The 26,068-nt window shown below is 37.1% G+C and overlaps 1 protein-coding gene across 2 annotated transcripts in view; it reads right to left on the bottom strand.

The window, feature by feature from the left end:
- Positions 1 to 311: 311 nt before the first annotated feature.
- Positions 312 to 26,068, bottom strand: part of STX7 (syntaxin 7) — a 39,422-nt gene continuing 13,665 nt past the window's right edge. The window contains exons 3-10 of one of the 2 annotated variants that reach the window (XM_019729369.2): positions 14,501 to 14,570; positions 12,363 to 12,456; positions 11,535 to 11,672; positions 10,671 to 10,723; positions 10,022 to 10,118; positions 8,796 to 8,868; positions 4,409 to 4,491; positions 312 to 1,658 (exon numbers count right to left, since the gene is read on the bottom strand). In XM_019729369.2, the coding sequence (XP_019584928.2) occupies positions 1,566 to 1,658; positions 4,409 to 4,491; positions 8,796 to 8,868; positions 10,022 to 10,118; positions 10,671 to 10,723; positions 11,535 to 11,672; positions 12,363 to 12,456; positions 14,501 to 14,570 (701 nt within the window). In that variant the 3' untranslated portion in view covers positions 312 to 1,565. Of the gene's footprint in view, positions 2,561 to 4,408; positions 4,492 to 8,795; positions 8,869 to 10,021; positions 10,119 to 10,670; positions 10,724 to 11,534; positions 11,673 to 12,362; positions 12,457 to 14,500; positions 14,571 to 26,068 lie in introns of both variants that reach the window. The other variant, XM_019729370.2, reaches the window with a different exon arrangement.

Below are 26,068 nucleotides of genomic sequence, written 5' to 3' on the forward strand. Positions count from 1 at the left end.
AACCGGATTCTGGTAAACGCAAAGTCTCAGTTTCTAATCACTCATAAAAAAGTTTTGTACACTCACTTTTGTGGAAAAAAGTGAGTTCTACTGACATACAAAGCAGCTTTTACCTATTAGTGGCAAAACCTCTTAAGATTGCCAAAATAAAAACTTTGAGTAAACCAGTACTCCAGAAAGATGGAGCATCGCTGCCCTGTGCTTACATCTCCTCCCTTGGGATTTCAGGTAGCACGGTGGCAAAAGTGTGAATTAAGTGTCAAGTGTCGGTCCCATGGAAGCAGAGTCCTCATAAAACAAAACTATACAGACACTTTCAAAATCATCTTTATTTTGGTTGTAAATATACAATTTACTTAGTTACTTACGATTTCATTTGTTCCCATTTGAAGTTTCATAGTTTGCCATGTAAAACACTGCCCTCACTATCAAACTGCTTGCTATATAAGAACACTATAAAATACAAATTATAAACTAAGACAATCCTCTGTACAGTATTCAGATTAGTGCATTAAAACAACATCGATTTTAAAAGGCAAGTGAGTTAATCAGCAAACATCCAATTCCTTTTCTAACGAAGGATAGTACAAAATGATATGCAAGGTAAACACTAAATTTTAAGTGCTGGGTGCTGAAAAACAGTAATTGTGGAAAAGTTACTTCCCCCAAATAATTTTGATCCAGGGATACAAATGTAGCCATTATTCTGTAGGATATAAGAAAAAGTAATCAATTTTCCATTATATAGCTGTGGAAATACACAGTGAAATAACAGGTTAGGATCTTTAGAATTCGAACAAAATAGGTACTGATTTGTCATACTTTTCCTCCAAATCACATTAAACATTTATAGTGAATACACGTTCCCTAGTAACTGTCAGACTTAAACAGAGCCTATGTAAAAACAATCTACTCTTAGTATTTTACTAGGCAATGTACAGCAAATCCTTACTATATACACATCAGGTATATGAAATACAGTAGGAAGTTATTCACTTATTTCATTCAGAGTAATCAAGGGTCATAAGAGAAAACCAACAATAAAAGTTAAATAGATAATATATACTGCTCTGAATCAGAAAAACAAAGCCAACACAAGCAAATATGTTAATTTTTTTAAGTTATAGAGAATATTTCTTTCACTGGCCCAAATCAAAATTAAACTTTAGAATTGTAATTGAAGTTACACAAATCTGGGTTCATGTTACATGTGACAGAGACAGATGCCCACAGAACACACCTTTAAATTTACTAATTCCAAAAACTAAGTCAACAACATAAATAAATTATAAATGAAAAACATATACAATGTGGACAAAAACCTAACAGTTATTACACCAAAAAGCATGGAATTCATGACAGCAGTGATATTTAGAAAAGCTTTCAGTATTAGAAAACATCAGATTTAATCGAAGGAAAACTTCCCCCCAATAAAAATAACAAAGTATGGGAACCATCCTTTATGCAATAGTTTTAAAATAATAATAATAATACAGAAAAATGATCACAGGAACCTTCCTACATAATTTAGATAATGTAGTGCAACAGTGTGCTCCTTTGTAATTTTAGCCTTTCACTCCCCATATAATTAAACCAATAATTGTAACTCCGACGACAAGGATAGAAATGATGATGCACAGGGTTTTTCTGGATTTGCGCTGCAGATGCAAAAACAAAAAACATGTTTACAGATGTAGTGCAGCATCTCCATAGCAACTGAAAATCATTTTGTTCATTTCTAAGGTAAAATCAATAGTCATTTATTGCCCTCAAATTTTTGGCTGTAATTTTTTCCTTCTCAAAAATCTCTTCAATATATATGGCACTATTCTTTCAAAAAATATTCTTCTTGAGTTAATGGTACAATTCAAAGGGTAATTATTCAACTTTTGTTGGTAATTTTTCTGGGATGTAGTGGGCTTAAAAAAGAAGATATAGAAAATAAAAGTTACTGATCTAAGCAAGAGACTGAAGTTTACCTCTGTGTGAAAATGAAGAGCAGCTTAAAAGTTTATACATGTTTAAACTTTTATCAAAAAGTTCTTCAAATTGCCAGTTATAAAAATAGTCACGGGGATATAAAATAAAGCATAAGGAACATAGTCAATAATATTGTAATAACTATGTATGGTGTCAGATGGGTACTAGACTTATTGGGGTGACTGCTTCATAAGGTATATAAATGTCTGATCACTATGTTGTACACCTGAAACTAATATGATATTGAATGTCAACTGTAATTGAAAATTAAATTTTAAAAAAAGTTGTTTGTTGTCTTCAAAATGTTTTCTCCGAAAATATCACCAAGTGTAAATGTTTGGCAATTTTTCCTAAGGTGAATTTATTCATTCCCAAATTAATTTTCATTGTTTAGTATTGACAGAAACTGCATTAAAAAATCTCAACATACAAATAAAAAACAGAGAGGCAAAAAAAATTATGGCATTTAAAATATAAAGGTTAAGAGTTTTGTTCCATTCTTCATTCCTGGCCCAGTTGCAGATTTCTATATTTCTTTAATGGCTTGTGTATCTCACAGCAACATGCAGGAACCTTTTTTCTTACAGAGTAGAAAAATTTGTAAATTTACTTTGTGTCAACCAGAAGTACCGTAAAATATACAAAAAGATGTATTTCTGACTCTGAAATTACCCTGCAAACCATGAATACTTTCAGTATTCCACATATTCACCTAATTTTTCAACTGAATACTCCTCATATGTTAAACACAATTTCCCTCAAGTTTCAGTATCCTCATGCTTACGTATCTGCCCAGACTCCACCTGATTACCACTGACACACTACATGAAATGGGCCTCTGCGAACAGTTACAGGTATCCCACTCCAGTACACCTGTTACCAAGGGCACCCTCCCCATGAGGGGTAGTGAGGTCCTTGGGCTCTGCAGTGGCAAGAGCACTTACCACCTTCCTTTAAGCTCCTAGTCCACCCAACCTATTTAGAAGCACCGTATTTTGCAAAGGAATGACTATTATCAAGGCTTCCAAGTAGGACAATTTGGAAAACTGCTCTCTTCCCAGCACTTGTAGCACATGGCTCTTTCCTCATCCCTTCAGGGCCTATGGAATTAAGGATAAGCACAGCTTGGGAAACGTATTTCTTTTCCTCAGGGTGGCTGCAGGCTTTCTCCTCCACAAGGAAGAAGAAAAGTAAAATTTTTATTTATCTACAGCTCCCCAAAATCCAAAAGTAAAAATAACAGTATGTAAGTGCAGTCACTGATGAATCCTGTTAAACACTATGTTTGAGCAGTTATAACTGTGGCACTTACAGATTACCAGGTGTGTGTGTTCAACTATTTATGCATAATACCTGCAGTGTATGACACAGTGACATTAATTCTGCAGAGCTGCATATCTAAATCACATGCACAAAGACGGTCAACATGAGTTGCTCTGCCATTAAAGACAATGGGTTGTCACTCAGCAGTCTCTATATAGCTTCACTGTTCTCTACATATAACTAAATATGCAGTGATTTGTTCAGTGAAAAAAAAAGGCATTGAAACTAAAGCAAACTTCTAAGGTTAGTGAGAAAAGTGAAAAGCAACCGAAAATATCTAAGATGGCACAAATCTTAGATATTTTATAATAGGGTAACAAGGTCTGAAAAGATAATTATGAACAACAACAAAAAATGGAGTTTTAAAATGGCAGGCAAAAGCTAGGGTGCTATTTAGGGGTTTCCTAGGAGCCTGGTCTCATCCTTGTTGAATAACACAGGTCCAAATATTAAACAATATATTAATAGTTCATGGTCCCAATATTTACACAGTACTTTACACAAACTTTATATTTGACACGAACATATGAACCCCTTATATTAACCTGATTCACTTAGGAAATCAATTCACTCCTGGTAAAGGGTCTGCTGATGCTGACAGAATACATACCCAATGGTCAAGGCCATGCCAAGCTAATATAATTTCCACAGGAACTGAAGAGATTTCTCTAAGACAAACATCTTTAGCTCTTTAAATCTATAGTGTCATTGACAAAAAAAAAAAAAAAAAAAGGCGGGTGGGGAGAGGGAGGGAAAAGTAAAGAGAGGGGGTGGGGGGAAGAGAAAAGGTAGAAGGAAAGAGTGAGAAAGGAGGGAAAAGGCTATCAAAGAGGTTTCTGGGTCGGAATGTCACAGGGACATCAGAGGCTGCCAGAAGGGCCTGGAGTTCTCTAGCGCTCCCCTCAGGATTAAACACTAAACTTCCTACCCCTGTGGACCACAATTCTGGTTCAACCCTGAGAAGAATCGCGCAAAGCCAGTTCTAAACCGACTGGCAGATTTCTGACCTGTCCTCCATGGGACCTGAACATCTCCACCCACCGATTACACACACCTACAGTAAAAAGGCCGAGAGGTGCAAAACATTGATTCCATTTAATATTACCTGATATTCTGCTGCCCTTGACAGTTGCTGGTTTGCTTGTTGAACATGCACCTCTGTAGTTTCAACGTTGGCTTCTATGCTATCTTTAAAACAAAAGACACACACATGCACACACACACAACTGTTAAACATGTGTTGGCGTTACCGTAATAGAGCTGCATAAATCACTCGATGGTATTCAAGGTAAGATTAAACATGTTCGCTATTCAAAGGTTAATATTAATATCTGAACTTGTATTTAGGGTAAATATAGAGAACTGAAAACCATCATGTGTTTTGTGTCCATCCTTAAATTACTTCAGAGCCGAAACCTAGCCCTCCCTCTGCCCATGCAGTCTTCTCAAGTGCTGCCAGTTCTCCATCTCACCCTCCTATGGCCTGGACCAGGGGTGGCTGTGCAGCATGAGTCTTGAGACACAGCTTCAACTCTCAGTGTTAAAGCTCATGCTATCAAACTTACCCACCCCTTCTTGTTACAGACATCTACAGATCTTGTGGCCTTTTCTTCTCTTTCATTGAATGTTTTTGGCCCCTGACTCACAGATGTTCTCTTCAATCCTTTTCCTATTATACATATTGGCCATTTCAATATCCAATCGCCTACCTTCTAATACCCTGGCCACTCAGTTCCTTGAGCATACATTTTTCAAAGACTTAGCTTGTTATTGTTACCTTGTCTCAGACACTCACTTCCCTGATCACATCCCAAACCTTGTTATTACAAATAACTGCAGCTTCTTCATAATCTTCATTTCAAATCTCACGCTCTGACCACCACCTGCTATCTTTACAGTTCACCCCTTCTAATACCCCACTTCACAGATCCTAGTACTTTTCCACTGTCCCTCACATACTTCCTGTCCTCACTTCCCTCCTTACCTAGCTTGGACCCCATGGGCAGTCATTTATCATGACTTTGTTGCATTCATCCTCAGTTCCCTCATCTGTATACATTGGTCATACTTCACCACAAAACCCCAACCTGTCTCATGCAGCTGAACATAGATGCAAAAGGGAATAACCTTCTATTTTTCAATGTATAGGTCTTTCACATCCTTGGTTAAGTTTATTCCTGGGTATTCTATTCTTTTTGTTGCAATTACCAAGGAATTTGTTGCAATTTCTGTTGTTGTCTTTTTAAATTTCTTCTTCTGAGATTTCATTGTTAGTATATAGGAATGCAATGGATTTTTGTACATTGATACTGTAGCCAGCAACTTTACTGTATTCATTTATTGCTTCTAATACCTTTTAGTGGAGTCTTTAGGAGGGTAAGGGGGGAAGAGAGTGGCAGATGAGGGCAAACGGGGTCAAATATATGGATGAAAGGAGAACTGAATCTGGGAGGTGAACATACAATGTAATATACAGATGATGTATTACAGAACTGTATATCTGAAACCTATGTAACTTTACTAACCATTGTCACTCCAATAAACTTTACCAAAAAAAATAAATAAATAAAACAAATAATCTATGCTGATTTATTTCCCTTTAAATTTGCGACTGCCAAACAAGCCTACCTCATTTCCCTAACTCCTGAAAGACTATTACACTTTTGGGCATACTTTCTCCTTTCTCCTCAAACTTCTCATGCCTCTTCATGCACTGTCATTCTCAGCCAGTGACCTTGATTCTAGATCACTGAGATAAAAGAACAATCAGAAGACATTTCCACATTTTCCCTGGAGCCTACCCACCAAGGACATGCAACAATATACCTGGGCTCTGACTTCCCTCCTTTGATGAGGGAAGACCTGTCCACGTTCCCAGCAACAGCCAACCTCTCCGTTTGTGCACTTAACCCCATTCCTGGTCACCTGACTCAAAGACCTCAGCCCAGCACGTTTCCTCTCTGTCACTTATGAACAATATTTCTTTCCCTTATGAATTATTCCCTTCAATCCTATAGCTGCCATCTTAAAAACAAAAAGCCAAACACCTCTCGTTTATTCTACATCCACTGACAACTATGACTTTATGCTCTGTTCCATTTTCCAGCCTGACTCCTTAAAATAGTTGTTTATACTTGTTATCTCCAGATGCTCTCTTCCCATTCTCTCTTCCATTTATCATGCTTTCACCAACACAGTTCTCATCTGAAGTCTCCTATGTCCTACACACTGTTCAATTCAGTAGTCAATTCTAAGTCCTCAGTTTACTTAACAGTAGCATTTGGAACAGCTGATTGGCCATCACTCTCAAAACACTTTTTCTACCCCACTCCGAAACAATACAGTCACTTGGTTTTCCTCTCAATCACTGGTTAGTCCTTCTTAGTCATTTTGTTGGTTCCTCCTCAGCTGTATGGGTTCTAAATCAGGGGTCAACAACTTTTTCTGTGAAGGGGCAAATAAATAGTAAATATTTTAAGCTCTGCAATTCATGAAATTTCTGTCATACTCAACTCTGCCTCTATTGTACGAAAGCTGCCATAGATAACACATAAATGAATGGATGTAGTTTGGGAATCACACGCTAAATATTTATAGGACTCAAGGTTAAATCTCAGGCCCCTGCTCTTCTCCATTTACACGCTCCCTGGTGACCTGGTGATCGCATGTAGTCTCACGGCTTTAGATACCATCTATGTGAGATGACTCCCAGACTGATATCCCCAGCCTAGACTGCTCCCCTGAACTCCACCTTCAACACCTACCAAAGCTTCAGTTGGGTGTCAAATGGTGCCTCAAACTTAACATACCCAAAATTGATTGGTTTATATACCCAAACCTGCTCCAGTTACTGCTTTCCTCATTTAAGAAAATGGCAACACCATTACTTTTGTGGGCCAGGACAAAACCTTAGAGTAATCCTCGAATTAATTCTGTTATGTCCATATCCAGCTAGTCAATAAATCTTTTTGCCTCTACATTTTCCAGCTACCCAGAATTCCATCACTTCTCACCACTTCACTGCTTCCGTCTGATCCAAGGCAATACCAGTTTTCACCGGGATTCCTGTAATATAGTTTTTTAAGTTGTCTCTCTGCCTTTGGTATTGCCCCTTTACAGTCTGTTCTCAAACTAGCAGCCCAAGTGAGTATTAAAACCGAAGTCAGACTGTAACAAATCCCTCTGTGGCTTCCCATCTCCTACTAATAAAAGTCCTTGCAGTGATTCAAGGTCCTACATAATGGCATCCTGACATCATCTCCGTCTTCCTCTTCCTCATGTCACTCACCAAAGATGTCAGGCGTGCTACTGCCTGAAGGTCTTTGCACTTGCTGCTCCCTCTGCCTGGCACACTTGCTCTTACTAGCTCCCTTACCTCCATGAAGTCTTCACCAAAACGTCGCCTGTCAGTATGGCCTTACCTGACTATGCTATGTAAAGCAGCAACTTCCTCCGCTGCCAGCAGTCCCATCCCCCTACCCTGGCCTTACTTTCTCCATAGCACTTTTCACCATTGACTTACTTTTCTTTCTTTCTTTTTTTTTTTCTTTTTAATTGTCTCTCTCCTTCAATTAGATTTTTAAGATCGAAAAAGGCAGGGTCTATTCTCTGTTGTCCAATTTCAGCTGAATCCCACTGCCTACATTTCTGGCTAGACACAGTAGGCACTCAATAAATATTTGCTGGATGCATAAATAGTCTTTGACATTTTACCCTGTGATCTACTGGGGCAACAGAAGAGTCTAAGAATGGACACATAACAGCTATATTAAAGTATAGGTCTGCGTATTTCAACTGAACCAAATTCAGAAAACATGTTAAATGCATTTTTAGACATATCCCCAGATAGCTTCGTATTTCAAAATGATAAAAACAATCAGCATCCTGATCAGTGTTCACATTTATGCCTGAAATGAATACTATTATTTAAAACTTAATAAAATAAAACTTAACAGGAGTCTTAGTCACTGACTTAAAGACATTGTTTTTTAAAAAGAATTCTTAGTATCTAAGCAATACTACTAAATTAATCTACCAAAAAGCTCTTAAAACGAATGATCAGGGAAATGGCTACCTATTCCCTCTAATCTAAAAGGCCAGGTAGCATGCACAATTACAAATAATACACATTTCCCAAAACGTCCTTGTTGTGATGAGAATTAAGCTGGGCTAAGATGAAAACCAGAGGTCCTGGAAATAAGCTAGAATGATGTTACATGGTGCCTTCCATGACCTCAGCGGCAGGAGGCCTGATTCAATTTGAGGCTTCTGAGATAAATGAAGCTGGTCATTTCAATTATGAGGAGCCAAAAACAAGATCTGTTTTAGATGATACCAAGGGTGATGCCTTGTCTGTTGTAGACTTTGCTTTTGATTCCAGAGTGACCAAAAGGCAAAGAGGGAGCAGTAACTCTTGTCTGAGAAGTTACGACAGGTAGATCGTATGTAGGTTGCTTGCTCACACCTCATGAAATCTAATCCGTAGGGCTTACCTATCATATCTCCTTGCTCATGAATCATCATTCCCAAATCTTTAAATATTTCATTAATATCCATAATATCAGCCTAAGAGAAAAAGACACATATTATTATAATCAGAAATTCAGTCTCCAGTCTACAAAAGGGAGGAAACAACAACAAAAAACAAACCACCACTCATACATAGAGCATTAATACATAAATTGTGACAATATCAGAAAACTGTTTTACGATAAGCAATCCCAAGTAAGTAGACCTTGAATAACAGTAACCTGTTCTCTAAAATAAGTTTGTAACACCAAAAATATCAAGCAAAGCAGGATGAAAATGAAAGATGTATATTAGGGGAGGGCTATGGTTACTAAGCTTATGTTATACAATCTGATTAGTTTTGTTTTCACAAGCAGCATTTCCTTACAAGGGTATAAAATATTCTTGTTATGATATATTTCTAGTAAAAATGTACTCATCAATTTGACAATTTAAAAGCATAAAACTTTAGGTGTAGATTGAAAGTCTCACATTAATAAATTTGAATATGCAATGGGATAGTGATGGATAAAGAAGTTATAAATTTACTTTTCTTCAATATATGATAACTATTATTTTACCCGAATAAACAGTAAAATTAAAGTATTTTATTCAGGAGGGTTGGGGCAATTTGCATACTTGTCCTATGTCTTAGTTCCCACACTATAAAATGGCAATGATAATGACATAGTTATAATCACTTCACAGAGTTTTTATGAAAACTCAATGAGACAATTAAGATAAAGAGTTTATTACATAGTGCTTGGCACATGGAAGCCCTCAATAAATTGTAGCTATTTTTGGCTATTAGTAGCCCGCCCTCTAGGGAACAGGTAGGTGCCATAAGAACTAAGGCTTTAGATCTTTTTGTTGTCATAACATAAAGATAAATTAAATACTTTTAAAGCCTTTGTAAAAATTCTTCTTCATGCAGGTGTAATGTGTATGAAGTGTCCTAGAAGCCATCCAGACTCACTGAACAGACATTTATCTCTAGATTGTTACTTTTCTTTATGCTAAGGTGATCTGAGATTACTTAACAAAGAGAATACTTATTTTTAAAGGAATTATTCCAATTTATATGAGACATGCTACCAAATTGATATATTTATTTAGTTTTCTTTGTCAACCCCTTTCCCAGCATTATTTAAGCATCTCACAAACTCACTAAGAACAGAACAGGGGTCCAACTCTACAATGTAAAGCTTACTTCAAGTTGCCTAATGGAAGACTCTCTCTCATGAATAAGGCGAAGGTCATCCTCTGTAATTTCATCATCCTGCACCTGCACTTGAGGTTGAGTTTGGCTAATAAAAAGAAAAATAGATGGGAAAAATAAAGACCGTATTACAACAATGGGGCTTCCTTCCTATTTAAGAAATACCAAGTAGAATAATTTTTCTTCGAAGTCAGAGACTTGCTCATTTAAATTCTAAGAATATAACAGAAATATTAATTTTTATTCAGGTTTCATTTCACTAACACTATTTTTTAGAGTTGTTATGAAATTAATGAAAGCTATATCTGATAGCCAGGTTTTTATTGTTGGCCAATTTAAACCTCACACAAAGGAATAATCTATATCAAATACTAATTAAGTCAATAATATTTATTTGGACAAATAATTATCTATAAAGTATTATTCCTATATTGGAATATTTTTATATATTTATATATTTTACAGTAAGTACTGATTTCAAAAAAAGTTTCAAATTTATTATTTATTTTCTATTTATAAGTAACTTAGGATAGTCATAGTACAAAATACTAAAAGCTTTAAATCTGTTCCAGGGACCATAATGTATAAAATGTATTTGAAAAAGTATCTTTTGATCTATATAATGTTTTATACTTCTTACCTTTCCCAGGATACAAGATTCCTTTCTTTTGAGCTCTCCTCAGGAAAACCACCCTGAATTATTTAGTAATAGAATGGATTGAGAAGGGGAAAGAGAAAACACACAACATTCACATTTTCCCTTATAATAATCTAGACTGATTTATAGATGCATGTGAATACATGTGTAAAGAAAAAGAAAAAATTTTGATCTAATATTTTTGGTCAACTACTTGAAGTAATAATAAAATATAAGATGGCAAGGAAGGAATTTATGAAATATTCCCAAGAGCCAAATAATAGTTTTTATTTAATTACAATGTAACGTAGTCTTAGAAACTCTACCTTAAGGAACAAGAAAACAACTTGTGATAGTTTCTAAGGGAATTTGAAATTAGATTAAGTCATAATTCCATGCTAAATTATCCTTTCATTCATTTTCTCCAGGTTATATTTCTCCAGCTGAATATTCTTCAACATTTGTACAATATATTCACTCTGTTGATTTCCAGCATCTTCATACAACCCAGGAGTAAAGTGCTCTGCTATACTAGCATGAACACAAAGTAACAGCTTCAAGTTCAAGTAAATATGGGAATATTACTTAGGATTTGACCCCTCATCTTTTCTGACAAAATATTTCTATATTTTTATATAATCTGTAATCTGTTCCATGACATGAACAAAATAACCACAATAATACATAACTACAAAACTATCATCCTTCTTAAAAACTGAGCAGAAACACCTGAAAACAAATATTCAAATACTGATTTCCCAGCTATTCACAGATCTTTATGACTTAAAAAATATGCCAAAACATGGTCTTTCAAGGGATCCCTAGAGAATATCGTGTTCATTTTTACAATGCCTTTTTAATACTTACAGATACTCTGGAACTGGCTCTCACTCGAGCAACAAACTCTTTCTCTTTCTCAGCAGCTTGCCTCTGGACCTTCTGAAAGTTTGTCAGTGATGTTGTGAATTCAGCCACTAAGCGATCCTTCTGTATTTTCCTTTGACGCTAGAGGAAAGGGGGATAAAAACCTACTAGAATCAAGCTGTGAAATTCTACAGAATTTGCAAAAGTTGTTTCACCACTAGCTGCTCTTTATTTAATTCTGAAATTTTCACTCACTCTCCAATTATAGGGCCTTAATAATTAACTCTCAATAACATTTTGACAACTGTATAAATTTACCTTGAGGCCAAAGGTCCATAATGCTGAATTTCTCATCTCATGTTTTCATCCTAAAATCTAGGCCATGATTTTGAGGTTATTTTAAAGTAGCTCTTTTTTTTTTTTTTTTTTTTTTTTTTAGGAAAATAATACCTTATACTCTTACCTAAGTAATAATGTCCACTAAGTGAACAAGGAAATATGTGCCCCTAGGAAATGTCACATCTTGAATGAATGTGCATGTTATATGGAGTCAGTCCTGGAAGGCCAGGAAACAATTACTCAGGAAGCATTTTCTGAGCACTTACTTAATTATGGGTCAGGGCAACTGCATGGAAATAATTTTTGCTTTACTGAACCACAGGATACTACCTGGGCAATTAAATATAGTTTTGTGTTCTGTGAACTAACCTCAAATAGAATTCCCCACCCCTACCCCTAATTTCATTTCCAGCCTAACAGTGCAAACGTACTACAATGCATTTGATTTCTTTCACACTCAGTACATCAATACTGTGCTTTAAAATTTGATACCTGTTCACTGGGGGTGGTGGGCAGAGATCCAAACTCTTTAATGTACTTATCTGTTTCTTTGGCAAGCTGGTTAGTATACTGCTGCTTCTGTTGCCTAAAGTGAGAAAACACGCATTATAGCCAAAGAACTAATACATTTCTTGAAGCTACAACTCTGCCACTTGAATCAACCCTGATGAATAGTTTTATAAAAATCACTTTTTTATAGACTGGCTCCAAATTTTCTATATGAAAATAAATTTTTCAGGTTCTATTCTTTGGTAAGTATTGAGCAAATATTCCATGAAAAGTTCTTTACTCACATGAGGGTAACTAAGCTTTAAGAATTAATTATCAATAGCCATTTAGAAAGGAAGACGATTTAAGCCAATATGAGAGTGTGAGATGTCTAAGGTTTGAGATATGGGAGTGTGGGAGCCTTTTACCTGCATCCCACAATCGGGAGGTCCTTGAGTGAGGAAAGAGGATTTGTTGCCTTAAACTTTGCCCAGTGCTCAAGTCCTAAGATACATCTGGCCTCGTATTTCTGTACTTGGGTATTTATATCCTATAGACACTTAAAAAAAACAAAAACACCCCCAAAAACGACTACTGGGGAAGAGTAGTAAGTTATACTACAAATTTACTATTATTTAAGTTTGCTGTAGAAAAAAATACCACTTCCCCATAAATGGAACAGGACACAATAAAAGAAGTAAATTATATCGTATCTACATCTATCTTGCTAGCTAACTCATAAGTAAAAAGAGATCTAAAGAACTTGACACTAAAAAGCTTGTATTAATGTGATGTTTTATAAGTTGATTGTAACACTTGTACCTCTCATGTATACTATCTCCTTTTAAAAACATATTAGTCACACTTACGATCCTTTAAAAATGAAATACTATATAAGACTATGTTTAAATATAGATATCTGTATTTGACTGAGAAGGAAGAATTATGATCTATTTGTATATATTTATTGAGTATCCTATTTTTAATATGCCTTTTTAAATCTTTAGAAAATATAATTAAAATTCTAATAAAAGACTTTACTGATGGCTACATATTCAGAATCACCATTATTAACCTTAGCAAAATTCTATAACTATTAAGAATTATGTGTTTCTATTCCATTTTACTTTATTTTAATAAATGATGGTTTATTATTTAGATTTGTGACATTTTTATCACTCTGACATATACATATACTATAGAAAAATACAATATAAATTAGAGATAAATGTAAATTCTTCAAATTGTACTTCATAAAAAACATGAATTATTACCTTTTAATTTCTTCCTCTACATTTTTTCCTTCCATAGCTCATGTTCTTTGACATATCACTTATTACATATATGTTACTTGAAAATTTGTAGCTGTAACAGTGGTGAACTAAGATTTAAAGTTCAGAATGATGTTGGGCAAATCATCAAACCCCCAAAAGACATATTTTCCTTATGAACAAATGAAAACAGTTATTTTGTTCTCTCGATTTAAGTTCAATTTTATAAGGTTCAGGTGAGAAAATGTATAAAAGCAATCTAAAACCTGTAACACCACGAAGTATTATTGCTGTTCTTCTAATAGCTTATTAACTTACAGAAACATGTATTATATAACTTTGTTATATCATTTTTCTAAACAGAGACCAATGCTTTCTGAAATTCAAATATGTAGGTATAAGCTTTTGGGGGATAGTTCATATTATAATAGATACGTATTAGATCTAAACCAAGTAAAAATGTGGTCACTGTAGGAACTGTTAACTATGGAAAGTAAATCACAGGGATACACACACACACACACACACACACACACACACACAGAGCTTAGAGTACCAGTTTTCAAAAGCCATAAAAAAACAACTTATTTAAAAAATATAAGAAAAGCAACTAAAGAAGTTCTGCTTTGATAAAGTAAACCAGATAGCTAAGAAAACACACACACACACACACACAAAACCACAAAACAATCTGCCTATTCTGGAAAGGGAAAAACTTACACAAAAGCTTGATACAAATGAGGTAGCAGAAATACCTTATTAAGTTTCAATTGTTTTCTCCAGTAAACATAACACTACACACTATTAAAGGAACATAACAGTAGTTGTATTTTCCCATTCTTTTTCTTTTTTTTTAAATTAAATACTTACAGCTGTTGCCTCAATTCAGGTGAATCTTGAGGTGTTCCAAGTTGATTCAGAGTCCTCTGTATTTCCACAGCTATTATGATAGAAAATAAATGTATAATTGTTACAAATGTTAGCATAACAGAAATTAAGTTGGAAATTAATATAAGCAATTGAGCAGTTAGAAAAAAGAGAAAAAGATAAATATAGAAAACATCAATTGAGAGAAAAGAAATAAATGGTTTATTTGAATCTAATTAGTAACAATTAATTAATTTTCAAGAAGAAATTGTATGGAGATATCATCATATGAAACTGCACTTCATGATCCAAAAATATTATCTTCTTCCCTCTCTTATCAGAAGATTTAATACAAGGGCACATGGACTTTACTGGCATAAAGACTGTGAGAAAAATAATTGTAACAATTTATATTCCAATGAATAACAATGGAATATAAAGTAAATGAATTATAGTTAACAAACAAGGGAGGAATAACAGCATTAGAAAAAAAATCATTTTTCAATTATCCTGTAATAAGTGATTCAAGTGAGGTTGATCAAAGAATACTAGAACCACACAATATTCACACGACCTTAAACTGTTACCACATTGCTAACATTAATTATAAAGGAATGAACTTTATCATAAATTTGTTGCTTAAAACAAAGGATCAAATTTAGAACTACCAATGGTACAAAGTGGCACTACGAGCTTCCCGACAGGATGTAATAAGAAAGTCACAATATGCCCTATGCATTTTCCTTGCCAAAATACAGAACTTCAATCTAATAGTGAGAAAGAAATCAGACCAAGCTAGATTGTGGGATAATCTACAAAACAACGAGCTTGGACTTTTTAAAATGCCAATGTCACAAAAAGAAAAAAATAATTAAAAGCACTAGAGCTTTCTAAGTTAAAGAACTGAAAAGCCCCAAATAATAAAACACACAAAAGGTAATATATGATTTTTGACTCTGACTCAGAAAAACGAAAATGCTATAAAAAAAAAACTGTGGGAACCATTGGAGGAATGTGAGTGGAATTTGAATCTGGAGTGAGAGATATCAAACAAAAGTTGAAAAATGTCAACAACTGGTGAACCCGGGTGAAGGGTATATAAAAAGTTCACTGTACTATACTTTTACTTTTCTATAGGTTTAAAATATTTAAAATTGAAAGTCAGGGGTTTAAAATTCATGTGAAGCTCCCAATCCAGAATTCTATTACCACAGCAAAACAAACAAACAAAAAGACTCTTTATAATAAGGAAGGGTCCTATAGTTTTATGTATGTGTGTACACAAATAAAATGTCAAGTAGAAATAAGTTGAAAATCCATCTCAAAGTACGTTCACATTTCCAAGAATAATACAACCCATCGTTCTCTACATTTAAAATAAGTGGTTTATTTATATAGCTTAAATGCTTTTAAATAGCATTATTTATTTATGGAATCAAGGGAATAACTATCTCAAAACACAGCATAACTTTTGTTCACTGAGGATGATGTAATGAACACTGCTTTCAAGTCAAAGATGAAAAATATAAATACTGAAGAGGAGTCATATAGCAACTGCTAACTATTCAGCTAATTTCAAAGGAATTCCTTTTCCCTTTTAGTTTGGCAGATTTTTCTTTTGTAGGGTGGAAAATTCTTATTTGCTGTTTTTAACTTATGGCTGATTGCAATTAGTTATATATTTCCTTCTCAACCTCAACAGATTTTCTTGGACTGCCTTATAGGGGTTTAAAGCTTTTAGTTTTTTAAGTATGTTAATAAGACAAACTGCAGTGTAGGCCTCTATAGGATAAAGACAGGCATTTATCTCATCTGGAGAGGGTTCTTCTTGTCTTTTAAAAACATCACATTAAGTGAGAAAAAAATAAACTGCTCAATAAATGACACCAGGAAAGCTCGCTAGTCATTTGCAGGTTAGAGAACCCTATCTCACCTCATGTAGCAAAATAAACCTGTAATACATTATTAATTGAAACATTAAAACTGAGACCATTAAACTGTTACATAAAACTATAAAAATGTATTTATTACATGACCTTATTTATGATCTTGGAGTGAGGTATAAATTATTATCTGAGTATGAAACAAAACTAAAAACCATACAGGAAAATATGACAAACAGACAAGAAGAAAATTTTTAAATGTATGAAAAATATGTATCTATGTTACAAATATATATAAAGAAGATATATGTGTGTATACATGGGAGAAAATATCTGTAGCATATGATGAGCAAAGGGGTTAATATCCTTAATATAAAAAAAAAACTCCTACAAATTGGTAATAGAAAAATAGCCTATAAAAAAATGGACAAAATATATCCTCTTAAAATTTACAAGCAAATAATCGTGTAAGAAATTCCACTTCACTGATCATCAACTTTTCACATATCATACTGATAAAAATCAAGAAAAATAAGCAGGCAAGAATATAGTAATTACAACCAAAAGCCTTAAAAAGAAAAGGTAGAGACATACATAAGAAAGAAGGGGCAGTATCCATAATGTATGAAGGAACTAGAGATAAGTGAGCAAAGGTCAGGAAAACCAGTACAGAAATGGACCAAGAGCAGGAACTTTAATAATGTTCACTGAAAAAATGAAGAGCAAAAACAGATTAAAAAGCATATTAATCCTGGAAAGGATAAATCACTTTAATGCATGAATGCTATATAAAATTGTTCAGGCGCTAAAAAGAATTAAGTTGACCTGCTTCTGACAGGCCCAGTGGGAGCCTAAATCCACCAAGTTGTTATTTCCCTAGGTTTTTTTTAAATTTATTTATTTTGTTTTGGTTTTTAACAGATACACTCTGTAACTCCAGTTTTCATCCTTTCTGCCTGAATGAGGACTTCAGGGAAAGGAAGAGATCACTGGAGGCCTCTGGGGGCTCAGCACTCCTAACAAAACAATAAACCAAGAGCAGCTCCTATTCCTGTGACATTGCTCAGAAACGCCACCCACGACCTGGGCAGCTCGGAGCAATGACACCTCTCCTCTCATGTAACTGGCTTGTCTGGAGGACACAGAAGACAAAACAGTCATGGTGGCTAGCAGAAGCTTATTCAGAGGGCGAGTCCAACTGCAATGCTCTAAAATATGGGATCTGTTTACTGGAACAGATCATCACATCTCGGGCACCTTGTATAAACCTGTTGATACGATACATACAGTTTGCTCTAGCCTGAAAAACAGGACACTTGAGGAGTTTGCTTTCAAATGGACAGGACAGTAGTGAGCCTTAACAGTCTTATTTCGGTTATACACACTCTATCTCTGTAGTACAAGCTGGTTTCCAAGGATACCGATCATCTCCTGTAGGACACTACACTAATCCAACGCATTGCTTACATCTGCTTGTAAGATCTGAAAAGCAAGAAGCAACATGTACTGTTAGGTGCCTTGGAAGGATGTTAAGTATGCCAGCAGGTAGACGATAAATTCCATGAAAACATAGGGTCCTTGGTGATAAAATCTTGGTCCATTAATCTGTATGGATTGTTGACATGCTTCTGCAAAGTAAATGATAAACTGCTTTTCTTTGCAGTCTCAATACAAATAGGGAAAGTGCTGGGTGAGAGCTATGCTGCTCCAAGCATTTTACTGAATGCCCCAAAAGGTTGCCAGCTCGGGCTTCAACTCCCCCAGAGAAAAGTCTACCCCGCTAGTTCAAGTTCAAGTAGCGGTACAAGTAGCTCTATAACTTGGCTTTAGTGACCTGGTTGACCCAGTCGTAACTCAAGTGGCAGTGTATTACCAGGATGCTGGATAAAACTAGTCACAAGTCTCAACAGATAAAAAAAACATAGCAGTCCCTTAGAATCATGAAGCAAAATCATGCTCTCTTTGGCAAACCAGTGTTATCATCTTGAGGAATAGTTTTGGTCTTGCTACTGAGCCCTGGATAAAAAGTAGATAGTGGTATATATACTAGGTAACCAAGTGACCTGAGCTGCCCACTATGCATTAGGTGTTATGTTACCTTGTTGGTATATGTTTCTACATTTTGTTCTATGTATGTCAACCAGCCTTCCCCTCACTCAACTCCTATAGCACTTGTTCAATGTGATAATAAACTAGCAATGGAGAAATAAAAAGCCACATATATATATAGGCTCACCAACATGGACTTCCCCTTTCTCAGACTAACACGATTAGTGGCAATGCCATATACCAATTTGCAGCAACAGCAATCACAAGTAAATATGTGTGACATGGCACCATTCCTGGGGGTATCGGCAAGCCAGTGCAGAGATGATTATACTCCTTCCACTTTGGTGGAAGCAGAATTTTATATTCACTGAAATAGAAACACTGTAGATTTTATTATGCTTCCTCTACTCCCCTCACCCCAAGATTCTAGCAGGTTCCTAATGCAAGTATTAGACAATCATAGTAGTCCACACACCAGTGCTTCTGAGCAACATATTCACTTTAGAGAGAGAAAAAAAAGTAACAGCTCTTCCAAGAACAACGGGATTCATTGCTCTGCTCGTGCTCCATTATCTAGAATGTGCTGGACTTCTGGAACGTTTAATGGCCTCCTGAAGACTCAATGATGGCATCACCTGGGAGACAATACCTTGGAAAGCTGAAGTGCCGTCCTATGGGATCTTTATGGTCTCAAAGAACAACCTTTCCACAGAGCTGTTTTACCCATAGTCCAAAAGCACACTTAGATTTGAGAACTAAGGGATGAAAGTGAGTAGAAATTTCACAATTACAGCTGATTACCCATTTGCCAATTTTCTTCCATCCCTGAGGTGATTTAGAAACAATATCCACATAAGGAATGGAACCATGTCTCCACCTGAGTAGAAGCTGAGATTGCACCTGTGCATCTGGGACCAGGATAGTATAATATCGTTGACCGAAGTAATTATTAAGGGGAAGTACGGTTATGTCCATGGCAACATGAGAGGGAGACATGAAAACAAGTTTGAGGATGGAAGGAGAACTGACTCTGGGTCAATTGATATATATATACGATGCATTACAGAATTGTATGCTTGAAACCTATGTAATTTTACTAACCATTACAGCCCAATAAACTTTAATTAAAAAAATCAGTAACAAAAAGGTAAATTAATTAATTAATTAATTTGAGGCAATTAGCTGGGAGGAACCAGCTCATACTTCCATCTGTAATAATAACAGTGAGGATCATACTGCACGTGAGCAGGAGCCAAGGGGACCCAGGTTGGAACATCTGGGTTACTCCAAACAGCCAAGGTGTTGAATAAAGGCCTAAGGAACATGGAATGGTTCTTCAGGGAGAAAATAATTAATATGAACTGCATCCTTGTTCCAGCCGTAGAGCGGCAACAATAGATGACAAAGAGGTTTCTAGATAGATGACAAACAGGATAATCATATGGAAAAAGTGATAATCATTCACAGTTTCCCCCAAATCAGGTCTAAAAGGTTTCATTTCATTATCTAGCCTGGGGTATTGTGAATGCATGGAATAGTCATGCTCAATTTTAACTGGCATATGTCCAACTTTAAAGGAAAAAAAAAACCCTCATGAAACATGAAAATTCTTTACATAATCATAAACAGTTTCTTGAAGAAAAATTGACCTACTACACGGAGGTAGGGATTAAATTAAGATGCACCTCTACAAGAATACGATGAACAAACTGTTTTCAGATTATTCACAATTTGGAACTATTTGCACCATTGCTTCTAGAAGGTGACTTTAAAGAATATATTACATTTTTTCATAGCATAAAAAGAATAGCATTTCCTACACATCCAAAAAAAGTGTATTGTTATTTTCTAAAAACCCAAACAGTCCCCTTTCTGGCTCTTGACTTCACTACAGAAGACCCATTCTGTTCCACATGGATTTGCTGCCATCTAGTGGATTCCTTTAAAAATGCTTCATAGCCAAGACAATATATGAATATATATATATATACACACACACACACACAGTATATCTATATATTCATATACATGTATATATATGGTCATAAGACTGTAGGCAGCTGTTGGTGTCACAGGCTATGCAATGTGACAACCTGTCCGGGTTCACCGAGGAACGGGGAGGACGCTGTCCAACCAGCGCTAGTGGCGCGCCGCGGGCACCAGCCCTAACAGGTAGACAGAGCACCTTCAGAGAACTGTATCCATATAACTGAGAGCAGAACACAGCTATCCTCTCTTTTAGCACAAAATATCTCTGTTGCAGAACCCAAAATAACTCAGAGTTGTAAGAGCCAACTAATGGTTAGTAAAATCCTTGAGATTTTTCACTCCGCCCCACCCACATCACACTGAGAAAGAAGTGGAGTTGAATGCCGACCAGCGGGCCTTGGAGCCAGGCAGCCCGATTTGGCAGCCTGACCTCACTGCTTCCTGGCGGCTGACCTTGGCCTGTTTTCCTCCTCTCTCCAAGCTATAACTGCCGCAACAGTCAAATGGAGAGGAAATCACTTCCTTCTCAGTTACGAATTTCCACTGAGAACAATGGACGTAAGCACCGTGTACTGGATAATAAGAGCTCGATAAAGGAGAACTGACAGTATGAACTGGTTTAGTTTTTCTCTTGGAAGTCAGAAATGAATAAGAAGAAGATTCTTATTAACATAACTAACTACTGTGAACCATGCTTTAGGAAGGTACTAAAGCCTAATTTCTGATACAGTTATGGCAACTGCAGAGATGATGATACATATCAACTGACATGAGACAGTTACATCCCACATTTGGGAGGGAAGTTAGCTACCTGACAGTGACAAGCATCTACTAATTAGTAGTTACATACAAGTGATATAATCGAAACTGAACTAGAAAAAAAAAACACACACAAGAAACAGACTCTGTTTTAGACTCAACTCCTTCCTCATCTATTAAAGCCTCCACCTGTTTTAAACAGTGGTTTGGCGTACTACAAGAGATGATATGTATGAAAACTGGCAGGTTGACTATAATTAGAGAATCATTAGGTTAGGCTCATTTCAAAGTACAAGGTGCGTAGGGTAATATAGCACGAGAAAATACCTATATCGTCTCATTGAAAATAAGTATCAACACAAAAAGTTTCTAAGAAAAAAAAAATCAAGTGAATTCAGTCTCTTTCATATATCAAGAAAAACCAAAAGAAGTGTATTCTAATTCCAAAAAGCACATCCCAAGTGGAGGAGAAACTCCTAGAGAATCTGAAAGAAAGCTACTAAAATAATTACGGGCTTTTTTCCAAACAGGGGCTATCTCATGCTCTGTCTTGTGACCCCAACAGAGAGCTTATTTCCTTCGTGGGTAAAAGAACTGACACAAATTATGGAGAGGAGAAGGGGCGGGGAGAAAGATGAAGGATCTTCTAAAGGATGCGTCCTGAGTGGAGAAGACCCGGGGCCCGACCCACTGGTTTGCCGTGCTCTCCTCCTTGGCACGCAAACACCTGTGGGCCTCCCCTGCTTCCACGAAGCAATCTCACATTTAGAACATGCTTAATTTTAAATTTCTCACTGGTTTTCTTCCTAGATACTTCAAAGGTATAAAGGCACACAGCTTAACAAAATGGAAATTCGGGGCATCTAAAAGCTATTGTAGGTTAATACAGGGTTAGATCTGAAAATGTGCTTCTTAAAAATAAAGTACAAAAATAACAAGTAATTTGAGAACTATACGTCGATAACACTTTGGATTTCTAAGATGGCCGGGGCACTGCAAGCTCTCTTAGCAAAGATATTCAGTCCTAACATTTTATCACACAGACCTGCTCAGTTTACCAGCTGAGACTCTAGAATCAGAAGGCCCTGAGGAGGACGTGAACCCCTGAGAAGGTGAGCTGGGTAAGCAGCAAACGCAGGCGAGGCCTTGGGGAAGCAGGTTCCAAACCCGCCCCGGACAAAACACTCCTATCCAGGCTTCCCCTGTGCCTCTTAAGTCATGTGTAAAAGACACAAGGCTTTGTTATGATGTTCTTGGAAATACAGTTGTACTGTCACTGGTGCCTCAATCATATGGTTCTTGAAAAGGAAACCAACCAACCTGTGTGAGTTTTAGACTATGTATCTATGCTCTTAGCAAAATTAGGTTTTCAAAAACATGAGAACAGTACAAAATTGCAGAACCACATTTTGTTCCTTCAAGGCTCTCTCTTGTACGTGCCACTTGAAGACCTGTGAGTGTTCAGTAATTTTATTTTAAAAACGGAACAACTTAGGATTGTAAAGCGTTTTATCATGTTTTCTGAAAACAGTTGTTCTTGGTTTGCTTATGTAGAGTCCTGCCTTATTGTTTCTCTTTATTTATGACAGAACGTACAGAATCTGTTTTGTAGTTTTAAATTTTAAAACAATCCTTTATATAATAAAATAAAGGATCTCAAAAAAAAAGAGGGGAGGGAAGTACGGTGAAGCCTCACTCTTTCCAGTTCCCCAACCTTCTTGACCCCTTCTTGGCCCACCTCCTCGAAGAGCTTCTTTCCTGTCATCCACCAGGCGGCCCAGTAATTCCCCTCTGGCTCCCAAAGCAGCCAAGTATTAGCCATATCACGAAGTTCACCTCCAGTTTATATGGCAGTGACTCCCAAATCGTTACCTCGGTCCTAATTTCTGATCAGTTGTATCTGCCGAGATTCAGATGTTGCTAAAACACTGAAAATGGACTTCAGCTTCCTATAGGAACATAGTAGAAGTCTGTTTCTAAATCTTCCCATTTCTTCCCTCCTCAAGTCAGATAGAACAAGGGGGTAAGGATGAAGGAAACCCACCAAAGTTACATTTTCAGAACCATTAAGACAATGAAAAAAAAATAATCTGAAAAAATATGCACATGTGGCCAAAAGCAACAGAAAAGAGCCTCTCCTGAGTGGGAAGACATATATGCGTGGGGCAGGGAATAGGGGAGTTTGCAGAGGGGAGCTAGGGGAGACAGAGCTCCAGAAGTCACCAGCAAACATCCACTTCCAGAGGATAATCGCACCCTGCGTGGGAGCAGGAGCAGGGCTGAGAAGGATCGGGCCACACTGCTGGGGGAGGTGGGAAGGAGAGGCTGGGACCACACTCACCGGAGCGAGCGCCAGACTACTGATCTCTGTAAGTGTCATCTTTCTCTAAGGGGAGGCAGATGCCTTAGAAAGAGGGGGCTGTGCATCTTGGGGCCAGTGGAGTGATGGGGGCACATCAGGACTGGAGGGGAAGCCCTCCTACACCACGCTAGGTTCTGAGAGGCAGAGGGGGAAAGAAACGGTGCCTGCCTCAGGGCAGGACAGAGAGGAAGGAGTCCTTGAGCAGAAAAACAGGGTACTTCCCTCTTCACAGCGCTCTCCTGCCAGGAAAATCAAACTTACTCTACTGGATTAACAAAAAAAGAAGATATAGCAGCCACACAATACATATAAAAGAAATCATAGAAAAGAACAGCAAACTCTCAACAAAGAAAATGCAGCAGGGAAACAATGTTGCCACAAAGCAGAAAAGGTGAACATTATAACCCAAAATAGCACCGCACATTTTTTCTTAAGCTCGATGAGGCAATTGCAATTTTAAGAGATCACAAAAGATCTCACAGATGTCATGGCCAGATAATAGGCACCCTCGAAGTGGAAACTAGAACTCAAGAAAGAAAGAAAAAGAAAGGCCAAATCAGGAATGAAGACTAACTGACAGGAAGCACAAGAAGGGACACACAGAAAGCAGGAGCCCCCATCGTCACCGCCCATTACAGCTATAGTCATTTTTGGTTGCTCAGGCCACCACCCCACACACATAGTTTCTGATGGTTTTAGCTCCTGGCTCACCATCACTTCAACTCTTGTCTCAATTCCTCATGATTTCACTCACAGGCCTATGCTACTTCCACCATCCTGGCCTTAGTTCTTTGCACGCTTTTCCCTAAATTACCTTGTCCTCCCGCCTACCTTAGCCACACACTCCAAGTTCCTATCAAAAGCTTTCTCATTACCAATAACTGTAACTCTTCCTAATGGCAGTTTCATGCACACCCCACACCAGTCACCACCTCCTGTACACCCCGCTCGTGCCCACTGGTACCCTGACTCCCACACACCTCTGACTCCCCAGAGCCGTTGGTCCCACCACTCTGCCACTTTCTCCCACACAACCTCCTCACGTCTCCACTTGTCTCCTGACCCGACTTAAACGCCAGGCACTCATCCTGTCACTCTCTTGCACATACCCCCAAGTCCCTCACTCTATTCATCTTAACCACTGAACAAATCCAAAACTTTGGTTAAGACCAACACTGTCCCTCCATTACATGAATGTGCCATATGTCATTTAACCAAATCTCCTTAATGGACATTTTATCCTAAGATTATATATTTAAAAGTTGGGGAACTTACTATTTATGCTGCCTCCACAAATGAACCCTTCTGAGGTATATCTATTTATAGATAAAATAAAGTATGATGCTGACTATACGATAAAATTCTCCTATCTATGTTTCCACACTCCATTTATTTAAATGCTCAAAACCTGTGTTCTACGCCGAGTAAAACCCGAGTCCTTCCGAAGGTCTGCAGCTCCTACTCAGGGCTCCAAGCCCACGGGCCTCCTCACCTCTCCTCTAACACCCCAAGCACATTTCCACCTCAGAGCCCTTGTACTAGCTGCTCCCCCATCGAGAACATTCTATCCCCAGATAAAGGATGCATTCCCTTACTTCCTCTGAATATTTTGTCATCACATCAGTAAGGCCTATCTTGGCTCCCTGTGTACCCAGTGTATTTATAAACGTAATCCCCTCTCCAGAATACGAGTATCAAATCCCCGCTGGGATGTTTTTGTCACTGCTTTTCATGACACTTAACATCTCCTTCCAACATATATCTAACTTATGTTATGTGTGTCTTCTCTCACTAAAGGTTAAGAGGCAGGTATTTTGTTGATTTTATTCACTGGCATAGTATCCAGACAGTGCCCAGGACATCATAGGTACTTAATAAATAACTCTTGGAATGAATGAATGCATAGAAATGCCCTAGTAACATCCTAGTACAATAGAAAACATCCAAATGCAGTGTTGCGTGAATCCGACTGTCCGCCATTCAAATACTACCAGCCTCCCCACTTAACAGCTGTATGAACTTGAGCAAGTGACTTAACCACTCCCAACCTCAATTTTCTCATCTGACAGAGCTGCAAGATCAAAGAACAATGGACACAAAATTGATACCAAATACCAAATACAGGGCACAGAGTAACCTAATAAAAGTTAAAAGATACTTACCTCTCAGTAAGAGGTTTTTTTGAATAAAGCAGTGTGTATATACAGGCAATGCTAAACAACTAAAACCACTCAGTAAGAGGTTTTAGAATAAAGCAGGGTGTGTACACAGGCAGTGCTAGACAACTAAAACCGCTGGCTGTATCTGGGCCACTTTGCCCAGCTCTCCTCCCACTCCCCTGAGCACCTCAGTTTTCTGTGTTGTTCACAAATAAGCAGGCCTCTGCGGGACTTTTAGCTAAAGGCTGCCACACTCCCCAGCAGGAAAATAACAGTCCACAGGCAGGAGGGTCTCTTGATATCTGTGGGCATTTTCTCGGACCAAACTACCCCAGAGAAGTACTTACGGATATTACTCAATATCAGTAAA

This window comes from Rhinolophus sinicus, linkage group LG05, assembly GCF_036562045.2.
Source record: "Rhinolophus sinicus isolate RSC01 linkage group LG05, ASM3656204v1, whole genome shotgun sequence".
NCBI classification, from domain to species: Eukaryota; Metazoa; Chordata; class Mammalia; order Chiroptera; family Rhinolophidae; genus Rhinolophus; species Rhinolophus sinicus.